This window comes from Pseudophryne corroboree, chromosome 1, assembly GCF_028390025.1.
Source record: "Pseudophryne corroboree isolate aPseCor3 chromosome 1, aPseCor3.hap2, whole genome shotgun sequence".
Classification (NCBI taxonomy): domain Eukaryota; kingdom Metazoa; phylum Chordata; class Amphibia; order Anura; family Myobatrachidae; genus Pseudophryne; species Pseudophryne corroboree.
This window is the reverse complement of record NC_086444.1, coordinates 598,963,353-598,978,862: the sequence shown is the minus strand read 5'-3', so window position 1 is coordinate 598,978,862 and position 15,510 is coordinate 598,963,353. Positions and strand designations below refer to the sequence as shown.

At 47.2% G+C, this 15,510-nt stretch overlaps 1 protein-coding gene across 6 annotated transcripts in view; it reads left to right on the top strand.

Moving 5' to 3' along the window:
- The window catches only part of DAZAP1 (DAZ associated protein 1), a 137,174-nt gene that overhangs the window by 33,684 nt on the left and 87,980 nt on the right, over positions 1-15,510 (top strand). For all 6 annotated transcript variants that reach the window (XM_063914318.1, XM_063914317.1, XM_063914322.1 and 3 more), the window contains exons 4-5: positions 2,413-2,478; positions 2,689-2,802. In XM_063914318.1, the coding sequence (XP_063770388.1) occupies positions 2,413-2,478; positions 2,689-2,802 (180 nt within the window). The remainder of the gene's footprint in view (positions 1-2,412; positions 2,479-2,688; positions 2,803-15,510) is intronic.

Here is a 15,510-nt window from a genome sequence, read left to right as displayed (position 1 = left end):
GCGTGGATTTATTACAGGATCTGGAATTCTTACTTCACCTGGTGTGCTGCTAAGAATTACGATGCATACAAATTCAGTACTTCCAGACTTCTGGCTTTTCTACAACAAGGCCTGGATTTATGACTTCGTCTGGCCTCCCTCAAGGTCCATATCTCTGCCTTGTCGGTGTGGTTTGAGAGAAAAATTGCGTCTATTCCTGACGTTCATACTTTTCACTTGTGTTACGGATTCAGCCTCCCTACGTCCCTCCTGTGGCTCCATGGGATTTGTCTGTTGTCCTGAATGCCATGCAAGAGTCTCCATTTGAACCTCTTTGAGTCAGTGGATCTTAAATGTCTTACGGTCAAGGTCCTGTTCCTACTGGCTTTCGCCTCTGCTAGGAGGGTGTCAGACCTAGACGCTTTGTCCTGTCGTCCACCCTTCCTGATATATCACCGTGACCGGGCAGTTCTTAGAACTCGCCCGGGTTATTTTTTGGTGTCATCTTTTCACCTTAACCAAGAGATTGTGGTTCCGGCTTTCATCTCTTCTGGTTTGTCCTCCAAAGAGCAGTCTTTGGATGTGGTACGGGCTCTCCGTGTGTTTGTGGAGAGGACTGCCTTTATCAGGAGGTCAAATACCAATTTTGTTCTTTTTTTAGTTTTCACAAACATGGATGGCCTGTGAATAAGCAAGCCTTGGCCAGATGGATTAGAATGGTGATTGCACAAGCCTATGCGCAGGCTGGTCTCCCAGCTCCTGTTGCTATGAAAGCCCATTCTACTCTGTCTGTTGGACCTTCTTGGGCGGCCCGCCGAGGCGTGTCCGCTGAACAATTGTGCAAGGCGGCTACGTGGTCACAGTGAACAGGTTAATTCGATACTTCCGCCTCCCAGGATGCTTCCTTTGGGCGCCGGGTTCTTTTACCCGCTACAGTGCGTCCCCTCCCATGAGAAACTGCTTTAGGACATCCCCGATGTTTCCCTGTGGAAACCAATGTACCCCGCTGCAGAAAAGGAGATTTATGATAGACTTACCATTTTTAAATCTTTCTGCGAGGTACATTGGTTCCACAGGGCACCCACCCTGACGCACCTAGCTTCTATGGGTTTGTATGGCATTGGCCGCTAGTCCCTTCTCCTGTCGTGAGAACGTGGTTCTAGATGACTAACATCTACCTTCTCTTTTACCTGCTCCTGCATTGGACTGGTTAACGAAACTGAGCTCACAGTGCCTGAAGGTGGAGTTATAGAGGAGGCCCCAATGCATCCTGGGGCAGTCTAAAGCTTTAGCCTGTTGGTGCCTGGATCAAGATCCATCTCTACACCCCCGATGTTTCCCTGTGGAACTAATGTACCTCGCAGAAAGATTTAACAATGGTAAGTCTACCATAAATCTCCTTTTTATACATTGCCAGTGCGTGTACCCAAGGTAAATTAAATCCAATGTAAGCTGAAACGTAATAGAAGCAATGGGTATGGTGACACTAGGTTTATAATAAGTTGTGCTAGGGTCAATGAAATAAACATGTTCACTTCCCTTCAAAAAACAAAATGGTGTGGGCATTTATAGATATTTATCTTTGGCATCACAACATGAAAACAAAAGTCTTGTTGTTTTAATTACATATATGGCATTAGTAATGCCACGCAAATGGTACCATGTACAATATGGGTAAAAACGAGTGCAAGCATGTTTCTTTTTTTATTATATCATAACATGAAAGGGAAGAAAAATGTATGATGATGTAAAACCATAAGCAATAGCTATATCCACTAAATATATTCCCTGATGTATAGGATGGGGGAAGAACCCCTTTGGTATTGAGCTTACTTGAAAATAATAAATGTGCTTAAACGTTAACCGAATTAATTATGTTAATAAAGTGCACATTTAAACAGCAGCATGATAAATGGGTGGAAACATACCAGAGTACAGAATAAATTAGCAATGTTCAGGGGGCACTGGTTCCACCCTTTTCCTTCCAACATTATGCCAAACTTGCTGACATGTTTCACCATCTAATAGATCAAAGGTCTTTGTTCTGTTGGATGGTGGAACCAACCTGCATTTGTACATCATCCCCCCCCCCCCCCCCCCCCCCTTCCCACCACCATTTTCGTGTTTAGGTGTCAAAGATTGGTTTCTGTTCTATTCTTTTGACTGTTTATATATGCTCATTTTAGTGGTCCCTAGGACTTGGTGTTGTGACCTGATTTCCTTTTCTTTTTAAAGCAGTGGATGAAGGTCACTTGCAGGCTGCATTTTTTGCCAAGTCAGTGCGCCAGTCAGTGTTTCCAAATTTACCTCCTATTTTGTTGCATTTCATGTATTTTCTTAGGACAAACTAGCATGTATTTAAAGTCAGTGGTTATGAGCTGAAAGGCTGGCCAAGAGATTGTGTGCATTGATAGCACAATACTGTAATTACAGATTGATCCAAAGCCATGCACGCCCCGGGGAATGCAGCCTGAGAGATCTCGGCCACGAGAAGGATGGGTAAGGAATGTGTGTGAGAGAACATGTGAACCGTTGAATGTTGACCATGTAAGTTAAATGTAGTAATTTCATTTACTGAGGCATTTAATCCTAAGGTTGAATGATAAGCAAATATGTTCTATGTGTAAAAATGGAAGCTGAGCAGTTTACAAAATTCAGCCTTAAAAATGACAGTGTTTGAATCTAAAATGTGTTTATTTACTTGTACAGCAACAAAAAAGTCCCAGGACTGAAAACAATAGGAGTAACAAGGTATTTGTTGGTGGAATACCACACAACTGTGGGGAAACTGAACTTAGAGATTACTTCAAGCGTTTCGGAGTGGTAAGTTCTGTCAGTACTGTGTAATAATTTGTAGATGAAAATGCGGCGTAGCTGGAGAACCACATGCTGTTGCTACTTTATAACACTCACCAACTTCACTTACCAGCAATTAATTACTTTGCAAAAATACTAAGCATGTATAAATTTCATATATATTTCTCTATCGTCCTAGTGGATGCTGGGGTTCCTGAAAGGACCATGGGGAATAGCGGCTCCGCAGGAGACAGGGCACAAAAGTAAAGCTTTCCGATCAGGTGGTGTGCACTGGCTCCTCCCCCTATGACCCTCCTCCAAGCCAGTTAGATTTTTGTGCCCGGCCGAGAAGGGTGCAATCTAGGTGGCTCTCCTAAAGAGCTGCTTAGGAAAGTTTAGCTTAGGTTTTTTATTTTACAGTGAGTCCTGCTGGCAACAGGATCACTGCAACGAGGGACTTAGGGGAGAAGAAGTGAACTCACCTGCGTGCAGGATGGATTGGCTTCTTGGCTACTGGACATCAGCTCCAGAGGGACGATCACAGGTACAGCCTGGATGGTCACCGGAGCCTCGCCGCCGGCCCCCTTGCAGATGCTGAAACATGAAGAGGTCCAGAATCGGCGGCAGAAGACTCCTCAGTCTTCTAAAGGTAGCGCACAGCACTGCAGCTGTGCGCCATTTTCCTCTCAGCACACTTCACACGGCAGTCACTGAGGGTGCAGGGCGCTGGGAGGGGAGCGCCCTGGGAGGCAAATGAAAACCTATTTGGCTAAAAAAATACCTCACATATAGCCTCCGGGGCTATATGGAGATATTTAACCCCTGCCTGAATACACTAAAGAGCGGGAGACGAGCCCGCCGGAAAAGGGGCGGGGCCTATCTCCTCAGCACACAGCGCCATTTTCCTTACACAGCTCCGCTGGTCAGGACGGCTCCCAGATCTCTCCCCTGCACTGCACTACAGAAACAGGGTAAAACAAGAGAGGGGGGGCAAAATAGTGGCAAAAATTATATTATAAAAGCAGCTATACAGGGAGCACTTATTATAAGGCTATCCCTGTCATATATAGCGCTTTTGGTGTGTGCTGGCAAACTCTCCCTCTGTCTCCCCAAAGGGCTAGTGGGGTCCTGTCTTCGTTAAGAGCATTCCCTGTGTGTCTGCTGTGTGTCGGTACGTGTGTGTCGACATGTATGAGGACGATATTGGTGTGGAGGCGGAGCAATTGCCTGTAATGGTGATGTCACTCTCTAGGGAGTCGACACCGGAATGGATGGCTTATTTAGGAAATTACGTGATAATGTCAACACGCTGCAAGGTCGGTTGACGACATGAGACGGCCGACAAACAATTAGTACCGGTCCAGACGTCTCAAAGACACCGTCAGGGGTTTTTAAAACGCCCGTTTACTTTAGTCGGTCGACACAGACACAGACAGGGACACTGAATCCAGTGTCGACGGTGAATAAACAAACGTATTCCTTATTAGGGCCACACGTTAAAGGCAATGAAGGAGGTGTTACATATTTCTGATACTACAAGTACCACAAAAGAGGGTATTATGTGGGATGTGAAAAAACTACCGTAGTTTTTCCTGAATCAGATAAATTAAATAAAGTGTGTGATGATGCGTGGGTTCCCCCCGATAGAAAATTATGGGCGGTATACCCTTTCCCGCCAGAAGTTAGGGCGCGTTGGGAAACACCCCTTAGGGTGGATAAGGCGCTCACACGCTTATCAAAACAAGTGGCGGTACCGTCTATAGATAGGGCCGTCCTCAAGGACCAGCTGACAGGAGGCTGGAAAATATCATAAAAAGTATATACACACATACTGGTGTTATACTGCGACCAGCGATCGCCTCAGCCTGGATGTGCAGAGCTGGGTGGCTTGGTCGGATTCCCTGACTAAAAATATTGATACCCTTGACAGGGACAGTATTTTATTGACTATAGAGCATTTAAAGGATGCATTTCTATATATGCGAGATGCACAGAGGGATATTTGCACTCTGGCATCAAGAGTAAATGCGATGTCCATATCTGCCAGAAGATGTTATGGACACGACAGTGGTCAGGTGATGCAGATTCCAAACGGCACAAAGGTGTATTGCCGTATAAAGGAAGAGGAGTTATTTGGGGTCGGTCCATCGGACCTGGTGGCCACGGCAACTGCTGGAAAATCCGCCGTTTTTACCCTAAGTCACATCTCTGCAGAAAAAGACACCGTCTTTTCAGCCTCAGTCCTTTCGTCCCTATAAGATCATATCTGCCCAGGGATAGAGGAAAGGGAAGAAGACTGCAGCAGGCAGCCCATTCCCAGGAACAGAAGCGTTCCACCGCTTCTGACAAGTTCTCAGCAGGGCGCTGAGACCGTACAGGACCCCTGGATCCTACAAGTAGTATCCCAGGGGTACAGATTGGAATGTCGAGACGTTTCCCCTTCGCAGGCTCCTGAAGTCTGCTTTACCAAGGTCTCCCTCCGACAAGGAGGCAGTATGGGAAAAAATTCACAAGCTGTATTCCAGCAGGTGATAATTAAATTACCCCTCCTACTACAAGAAAAGGGGTATTATTCCACACTATATTGTGGTACTGAAGCCAGAAGGCTAGGTGAGACTTATTCTAAAAAAATTTTTTTGAACACTTACAAAGGTTCAAATCAAGATGGAGTCACTCAGAGCAGTGATAACGAACCAGGAAGAAGGGGACTATATAGTGTCCCGGGACATCAGGGATGCTTACCTCTATGTCCCAAATTTGCCCTTCTCACTAAGGGTACCTCAGGTTCGTGGTGCAGAACTGTCACTATCAGTTTCAGACGCTGCCGTTTGGATTGTCCACGGCACCCCGGGTCTTTACCAAGGTAATGGCCGAAATAATGATTCTTCTTCGAAGAAAAGGCGTCTTAATTATCCCTTACTTGGACGATCTCCTGATAAGGGCATAGTCCAGGGAACAGTTGGAGGTCGGAGTAGCACTATCTCGGATACTGCTACAACAGCACGGGTGGATTCTAAATATTCCAAAATCGCAGCTGATCCCGACGACACGTCTGCTGTGCCTAGGGATGATTCTGGACACAGTCCAGAAAAAGGTGTTTCTCCCGGAAGAGAAAGCCAGGGAGTTATCCGAGCTAGTCAGGAACCTCCTAAAAACAGTGCATCATTGCACAAGGATCCTGGTAAAAATGGTGGCTTCCTACGAAGCAATTCCATTCGGCAGATTTCACGCAAGAATTTTTCAGTGGGATCTGCTGGACAAATGGTCCGGATCGCATCTTCAGATGCATCAGCGGATAACCCTATATCCAAGGACAAGGGTGTCTCTCCTGTGGTGGTTATAGAGTGCTCATCTTCTAGAGGGCCGCAGATTCGGCATTCAGGATTGGATGCTGGTGACCACGGAGCCCAGCCCGAGAGGCTGGGGAGCAGTCACACAAGGAAAAAATTTCCAGGGAGTGTGATCAAGTCTGGAGACTTTTCTCCACATAAATATACTGGAGCTAAGGGTAAATTTATAATGCTCTAAGCTTTGCAAGACCTCTGCTTCAAGGTCAGCCGGTATTGATCCAGTGGGAAAAACATCACGGCAGTCGCCCACGTAAACAGACAGGGCGACACAAGAAGCAGGAGGGCAATGGCAAAAACTGCAAGGACTTTTCGCTGGGCGGAAAATCATGTGATAGCACTGTCAGCAGTGTTTCATCCCGGGAATGGAAACTGGGAAGCAGACTTCCTCAGCAGGCACGACCTCCACCCGGGAGAGTGGAAACTTCATCGGGAAGTTTTTTCCACATGATTGTAAACCGTTGGGAAATACCAAAGGTGGACATGATGGCGTCCCGTCTGAACAAAAAACGGGACAGGTATTGCGCCAGGTCAAGAGACCCTCAGGCAATAGCTGTGGACGTTCTGGTAACACCGTGGGTGTACCAGTCGGTGTATGTGTTCCCTCCTCTGCTTCTCATACCTAAGGTGCTGAGAATTATAAGACGTAGAGGAGTAAGAACTATACTCATGGCTCCGGATTGGCCAAGAAGGACTTGGTACCCGGAACTTCAAGAGATGCTTACAGAGGTCTTATGGCCTCTGCCGCTAAGAAGGGACTTGCTTCAGCAAGTACCATGTCTGTTCCAAGACTTACCGCAGCTGCGTTTGTCGGCATGGCGGTGGAAAGCCGGATCCTAAGGGAAAAAGGCATTCCGGAAGAGGTCATTCCTACCCTGGTCAAAGCCAGAAAGGAGGTGACCGCACAACATTATCACCACATGTGGCGAAAATATGTTGCGTGGTGTGAGGCCAGGAAGGCCCCACAAAGAAATTTCAACTCGGTCTTTTCCTGCATTTCCTGCAAACAGGAGTGTCTATGGGCCTCAAATTGGGGTCCATTAAGGTTCAAATTTCGGCCCTGTCGATTTTCTTCCAGAAAGAATTGGCTTCAGTTCCTGAAGTCCAGAAGTTTGTCAAGGGAGTATTGCATATACAACCCCCTTTTGTGCCTCCAGTGGCACTGTGGGATCTCAACGTAGTTCTGGGATTCCTCAAATCACATTGGTTTAAAACCAGTCAAATCTGTGGATTTGAAGCATCTCACATGAAAAGTGACCATGCTCTTGGCCCTGGCCTGGACCAGGCGAGTGTCAAATTGGTGGTTTTTTTCTCAAAAAAGCCCATATCTGTTTGTCCATTCGGACAGGGCAGAGCTGCGGACTCGTCCCCAGTTCTCTCCCTAAGGTGGTGTCAGTGTTTCACCTGAACCAGCTTATTGTGGTGCCTTGCACCTACTAGGGACTTGGAGGACTCCAAGTTGCTAGATGTTGTCAGGGCCCTGAAAATATGTTCCAGGACGGCTGGAGTCAGGAAAACTGACTTGCTGTTATCCTGTATGCACCCAACAAACTGGGTGCTCTTGCTTCTAAGCAGACTATTGCTAGTTGGACGTGTAATACAATTCAGCTTGCACATTCTGTGGCAGGCCTGCCACAGCCAAAATATGTAAATGCCCATTCCACAAGGAAGGTGGGCTCATCTTGGGCGGCTGCCCGAGGGGTCTCGGCTTTACAACTTTGCCGAGCAGCTACTTGGTCAGGGGCAAACACGTTTGCTAAATTCTACAAATTTGATACCCTGGCTAAGGAGGACCTGGAGTTCTCTCATTCGGTGCTGCAGAGTCATCCGCACTCTCCCGCCCGTTTGGGAGCTTTGGTATAATCCCCATGGTCCTTTCAGGAACCCCAGCATCCACTAGGACGATAGAGAAAATAAGAATTTACTTACCGATAATTCTATTTCTCGGAGTCCGTAGTGGATGCTGGGCGCCCATCCCAAGTGCGGATTATCTGCAATACTTGTACATAGTTACAAAAATCGGGTTATTATTGTTGTGAACTATCTTTTCAGAGGCTCCGCTGTTATCATACTGTTAACTGGGTTTAGATCACAAGTTGTACGGTGTGATTGGTGTGGCTGGTATGAGTCTTACCCGGGATTCAAAATTCCTCCCTTATTGTGTACGCTCGTCCGGGCACAGTACCTAACTGGCTTGGAGGAGGGTCATAGGGGGAGGAGCCAGTGCACACCACCTGATCGGAAAGCTTTACTTTTGTGCCCTGTCTCCTGCGGAGCCGCTATTCCCCATGGTCCTTTCAGGAACCCCAGCATCCACTACGGACTCCGAGAAATAGAATTATCGGTAAGTAAATTCTTATTTTCCCTTATAATACAATCATCACTGTATTCAGCCTCGTTTCACTTAAAGGTGCATTGTTAGTCATTTGCTTATTATGTGAAATGTTACAATAAGCTAAATGAACATCTGTCTATTCAAAATAAGCCTATATCACCATATAAACGTTCTTGTTTTGCAATTGTTCACCACATGCTTAATCATTCCTTTTATTTCTACAGTATGTTAAAGAAAATGCTGCTTTCCCTAGTGGCATTATGGGGTCAATACAATTAACCGCAGGGTTTTTTCCATGCAGAGAAAAACTTTGGGATTTTATGCCCCGAGCTATTCAATAAAACTTCTTCCCATAAGGTGAACCATGAGATGAACGTGTAGGGAAACAAAATCAGTCTATGTAAAATGTGAATCAGTAAGTTTTCCAGAGCACTAAACTCCAGAGGGTGCCTTTTTATCGCAGGCTTTTCCTTGTAGCTCATGAAGCTGTGATGAAAAGTCCACCTCGGTTTTCAGTGTGAGTTGTAAACCCCGGTAATTGAATAAGCTGACGCAAGTAATTGTATTTCTCTAACGTCCTAGTGGATGCTGGGGACTCCGTAAGGACCATGGGGAATAGACGGGCTCCGCAGGAGACAGGGCACTTTAAGAAAGAATTTGGATACTGGTGTGCTCTGGCTCCTCCCTCTATGTCCCTCCTCCAGACCTCAGTTTGAATCTGTGCCCGGACGAGCTGGGTGCTACTTAGTGAGCTCTCCTGAGCTTGCTATAAGAAAGTATTTTGTTAGGTTTTTTTATTTTCAGAGAGATCTGCTGGCAACAGACTCTCTGCAGCGTGGGACTGAGGGGAGAGAAGCAGCCCTACTCACTGAAGATAGGTCCTGCTTCTTAGGCTACTGGACACCATTAGCTCCAGAGGGATCGTACACAGGATCTCACCCTTTGTCGTCCGATCCCGGAGCCGTGCCGCCGCCCCCCTCGCAGAGCCGGAAGACAGAAGCCGGTGAAAGAAGCAAGAAGACTTCGAAATCGGCGGCAGAAGACTCCAGTCTTCACTGAGGTAGCGCACAGCACTGCAGCTGTGCGCCATTGCTCCCACATTAAACCCACATACTCCGGTCACTGTAGGGCGCAGGGGGGGGGGGGGGCGCCCTGGGCAGCAATTAGAGACCTCTTTGGCAAAAGTTGTCTTAATATACAGTTGGGCACTGTATATATGTATGAGCCCCCGCCAAAATTGTACATGAAAGCAGGACAGAAGCCCGCCGTCGAGGGGGCGGGGCTTCTTCCTCAGCACTCACCAGCGCCATGTTTTTTTCTCCACAGCACTGCTGAGAGGAAGCTCCTCAGTCTCTCCCCTGCATTTACACGGTAGAAGAGGGTAAAAAGAGAGGGGGGGCACATAATTAGGCGCAAAAATCAATATAAACAGCAGCTACTGGGTTAACATTAAGTTACTGTGTTATTCCTGGGTTAATAGCGCTGGGGTGTGTGCTGGCATACTCTCTCTCTGTCTCTCCAAAGGGCCTTATGGGGGAATTGTCTTCAGATGAGCATTCCCTGAATGTGTGGTGTGTCGGTACGTGTGTGTCGACATGTCTGAGGTAAAAGGCTCCCCTAAGGAGGAGATGGAGCAAATAGATGTGTGAGAGGGTGTCTCCGTCGACAACGCCGACACCTGTTTGGATATGTGTAATTAAGTGCTAAGGTGAATTTATTGCACAAAAGATTAGAGAACAGACAGGAAATCTACCCATGTCTGTCCCTATGTCGCAGAGACCTTCAGAGTCTCTCAATGCTCACTATCCAAAATAATAGACACTGATATCGACACGGAGTTTGACTCCAGTGTCGACTACGATAATGCACAGAAAATGGCAGAAAAGTATTCAATATATGATTATTGTAATAAAAGATGATTTGCATATCACTGATGACTCATCTGTCCCTGACACAAGGGTATACATGTTTAAGGGGAAGAAAGCTGAGGTAAATTTCCCTCCTCTCATGATGAAAAAGAGCGGGAATCTCCAGACAAGAGACTGTAGTTTCCCACAAAGAATTCTCAGGCAGTATCCTTTCCCCACTAGGGCCAGGATATGATGGGAATCTTCCCCTAGGGTGTCATGTTTACCCAAAAGGTAGCCCTGACGTAACAGCTATTCTCGGGGATCCTGCAGATAGCGTGCACATTCTGGTACACTACTCAGACTGGCGATTGTGTCGGCATGGGTTTATAGCGCTGTGGCAGCGTGGACAGGTACCTTATCAGCAGAGATTGAGACCCTAGTATGTATGTATGTATGTATGTATATATGTGTATAGAGATATATATATATTAAAGATGCTGTCTTAAGAGACATAGATATAAAACATGCCCAAAGAGACATGAGTATACTGGGTCCTAGAGTCAAAGCTATGTCGATTTCTGCTTGACGTGTCCTGTAGAATATGCAATGGACAGATGATGCCGACTTAAGAGGCATATGGAAGGCTGAGGATTGTGTGGAGAAGGGTTCTCCGACCTGGTCTCCACAGCTATAGCTGGTAATTCTGATATTTTGCCTTATATTCCTGCACAGCCTAGGAAAGCACGACATTATCAAATGCAGCCTTTCGAACAAAGAAACAAGAAAGTCCGAGGTGCGTCCTTTCTTGCCAGAGGCGGGGGCAGAGGAAAGAAGCTGCACAACACAGCTAGTTCCCAGGAACAGAAGTCCTCCCCGGCCTCTACAAAATCCACCGCATGTCGCTGGGGCTCCACAGGCGGAGCTAGGCCCGGTGGGGGCACGCCTTCGTAAGTTCAGCCACAAGTAGATTCACTCCCTGTTAGATCCCTGGGCAATAGATATTGTGTTTCAGGGATACAAGCTGGACTTTGAGAAGATGCCCCCTCACCGACGGCCCTGCCGGCTTCCCCCCACGAGAGGGTAACAGTGTTAACTGCAATTCACAAATTGTATCTTCAACAGGTGGTGGTCAAGGTTCCCCTCCTTCAACAAGGAGGGGGTTATTATTTGACCATGTTGTAGTCCCGAAACCAGACTGTTCGGTCAGACCCATATTGAATTTAAAATCCCTGAACATATACCTGAAAAGGTTCAAGATGGAATCGCTAAGAGCGGTCATTGCAAGCCTGAAAGGGGGAGATTTTATGGTGACTCTGGACATAAAGGATGCATACCTTCATGTCCCCATTTATCCACCTCATCAGGCGTACCTCAGAATTGCGGTACGGGATTGTCATTACCAATTTCAGACGTTGCCGTTTGGTCTCTCCACGGCCCCGAGAATTTTCATCAAGGTAATGGCGGAAATGATGGTGCTCCTGCAGAAGCAAGGTGTCACTATTATCACGTACTTGGACGATCTCCTCATAAAAGCGAGATCAAGAGAGCAGTTGCTGAACAGCGTATCACTTTCTCTGGAAGTGTAATGGCAACACGGCTGGATTCTATATATTCCAAAGTCGCAGTTGGTTCCTACAGCTCATCTGCCTCGCCTTGGCATGATCCTAGATACAGACCAGAAAAGGGTTTATCTCCCGATAGAGAGAGCTCAGGAGTTCGTGACACTGGTCAGGAATCTGTTAAAACCAAAACAGGTGTCAGTGCATCACTGCACTCGAGTCCTGGGAAGGATGGTGGCATCATACGAGGCCATTCCCTTCGGCAGGTTCCATGTGAGGACCTTCCAATGGGACTTACTGGACAAGTGGTCCGGATCACATCTTCAGATGCATCGGTTAATCACCCTTTCCCCTAGGGCCAGGGTGTCTCTCCTGTGGTGGCTGCAGAGTGCTCACCTTCTCGAAGGTCGCAGATTCGGCATTCAGGACTGGGTCCTGGTGACCACGGATGCAAGCCTCCGAGGGTGGGGGGCAGTCACACAGGGAAGAAATTTCCAAGGGCTGTGGTCAAGTCAGGAGACTTGCCTTCACATCAACATCCTGGAACTAAGGGCCATATACAACGCCCTACGTCAAGCGGAGTCCCTGCTTCGCGACCAACCGGTTCTGATCCAGTCAGACAATATCACCGCAGTGGCTCATGTAAACTGCCAAGGCGGCACAAGGAGCAGGGTGGCGATGGTAGAAGCCACCAGAATTCTTCGCTGGGCGGAGAATCACGTAAGCGCACTGTCAGCAGTGTTCATTCCGGGAGTGGACAACTGGGAAGCAGACTTCCTCAGCAGGCACGACCTCCACCTGGGAGAGTGGGGACTTCATCAAGAAGTCTTCATGCAGATTGCAAGTCGGTGGGAACTGCCACAGGTGGACATGATGGCATCCCGCCTCAACAAAAAGCTGCAGAGATATTGCGCCAGGTCAAGAGACCCTCAGGCGATAGCTGTGGGACGCACTGGTGACACCGTGGGTGTTCCCGTCGGTGTATGTATTTCCTCCTCTTCCTCTCATACCCAAGGTGCTGAGGAGTGAGAACAATACTCTTTGTTCCGAATTGGCCAAGAAGGACTTGGTATCCAGATCTGCAAGAAATGCTCACAGAGGACCCGTGGCCTCTGCCTCTAGGACAGGACTTGTGCAACAGGGGCCCTGTCTGTTCCCAGACTTACCGCGGCTGCGTTTGACGGCATGGCGGTTGAACGCCGGATCCTAGCAGAAAAAGGCATTCCGGATGAGGTCATCCCTACGCTGATAGATGCTAGGAAGAATGTGACGGCTCAACATTATCACCGTATATGGCCTAAATATGTGGCTTGGTGTGAGGCCAGGAATGCCCCTACGGAGGAATTCCAGCTGGGCAGTTTCCTTCACTTCCTACAGTCGGGAGTGACTTAAGGCCTTAAATTGGGTTCCATTAAGGTTCAGATTTCGGCCTTATCCATTTTCTTTTTTTTTTTTTAACTTGTGTAGTTTTTTATTAGAGTTTTTCACAGGGACAAGACAAAAAAACAAAAAAAACAATAACCTTGAATACAGAACAAAACAAGAACAACAAACAAAACAAAAAAAAATTACAGGAAAAATACAGTAATTAATACAATCTGTGTCAGTGTCACATGGAAAAAGATAATAAGTGTCACGGCAACATCGCAAATTCAAATATAAAGCCTCTATTAGTCGGAGAATAGTGCTCCAGCTGTAGCCAGACGGGAGGTATTCCACCTATCCCACTTGCTAAAGTAATGGGGTAGGGTCCCTCTAGACCTATGTGTAAACCTCTCATGTCCTGACGCCTCATTTACCAGGGCTCGCCAGTTGTACACATTGGGGGAAGAAGTAGCAAACCAGTTACGCGCTATAATCACCTAAGCTAAGGTAGTCAGGCAAAGAACATATTTGTATAGTGCCGGGCAGTAGGATTCCTCTAAGTCTAGCGCAAACATACATATAGTAGAAGAGAGGGGGGGCAGCGTAGGAATGGCCGCCCAAACTGCTTCCCAAAAGGCATGTACAGTGGGGCACAGCCATAATAGGTGCCAAAAAGTAGATTCAAGGGCACCACATCTGGGGCAGGTACTATCAGGCCGTAGGCCTGCTTTATATAAAGAAACTGGAGTTCTGTATGTTCTATGCAGAACAAAGAAATAAACCTGCTGATATTTGATACACTGAGTAGAGTATTTAAGTGAGCTCAACACCTGTAGCCACTGGTCGTCTGCAATTGGGCCAATGTCTTGTTCCCATTTGAGTTTAAGTTGGTCAAATATATTCGGACAGATGTGGGCATTCAGACTACTATATAAAATGGAAACTTGGTGTCTTGCACCCAAATTCCTAACCATATCTTTAATCGGGGAGTCAGAAATGGGCGGGGGCGAGGCCCCAAACTGTGCCTGCACCGCATGGCGGAGCTGTAGATAGCGATAAAAGGATCTATTGGATATTTCAAGCTCCTCCTTCAGTTGTACGAATGACTTGAAAACACCATTATCATACAGTTGCGAGACTGTGGTAAGGCCCGCCCCAATCCATATGTTGTCCTGTGAGAGCTGCAACAACTCCCTATATCTTGGATTGAACCAAAGTGGCGTGTCAGAGTCTGTGCCTTGCCATGAATAATAGGAGTGCGCCTGACGCCACACAAGTAGCGATTGACGGAGCAAAGGAGGAAGACCAGCAGTAGAAGAGGCAGAGAGAAGAAACTGGAGAGGGGAGAAATGAGATCCCACATACTCTGCAAAGAATCTCTCAAATGTGAGACTATCCCTACTGAGAATCCAATTAGACAGGTGTGCAAGCTGAGCAGCTATATAATAGGCCCGGAGATTGGGAAAGCCCAAACCTCCATCCGATTTAGCCCTAACCAGAGCTCTCAGGGCAACCCTAGGCGTTTTGTCGCCCCAAACAAAGGAGGAAAGCACACTATCAATGTTAGTGAATATTTTCTTGGGGATATAAGTAGGAGAGTGCTGCAATAGATAAAGATACTTTGGTTGCATCACCATCTTGATAAGGTTAATGCGACCCGTGACAGTAAGGGGAAGCTTCTTCCATACATGAACCCGTCGCTTCAGATCCACCGTGACCTGGTCAATGTTTTGATGTACAAAAGACTTAACATTAGGAGTGATCCAGACACCAAGATACTGAAAGCGAAGGGTCCAGGCCAAGGAGGACACATCAGGCAACGGGTCAGGAAGAATACCAGATATGGGAAAGACATTAGATTTATTCCAGTTGATAGTCAGGCCGGAGTAAAGGCCAAATGTATCAACAATACCCAGAAGGGAGGTCAGGGAAGCATCAGGGTCTCTGAGGAACAAGAGCATGTCATCGGCATATAATGCAATAACATCCTCATGTCCGTCAATGGTGATGCCTCTAACATCAGGGGACGCCCTGATGAAACATGCCAATGGCTCTACAGCCAGGGCAAAAAGGGCAGGGGAGAGTGGGCAGCCCTGTCTGGTACCACGGGACAAAGCAAATGGGGACGTCACATAGCCATTGACAGATATTCGAGCCACGGGGGAGGAATAGAGTAATTGTACCCAGCGTATGAATTTGGGGCCAAAAGCAAACCGTCTAAGGACTTCCCACAAATACTCCCATTCTACAGAGTCGAAGGCCTTGGCAGCATCCAAGGA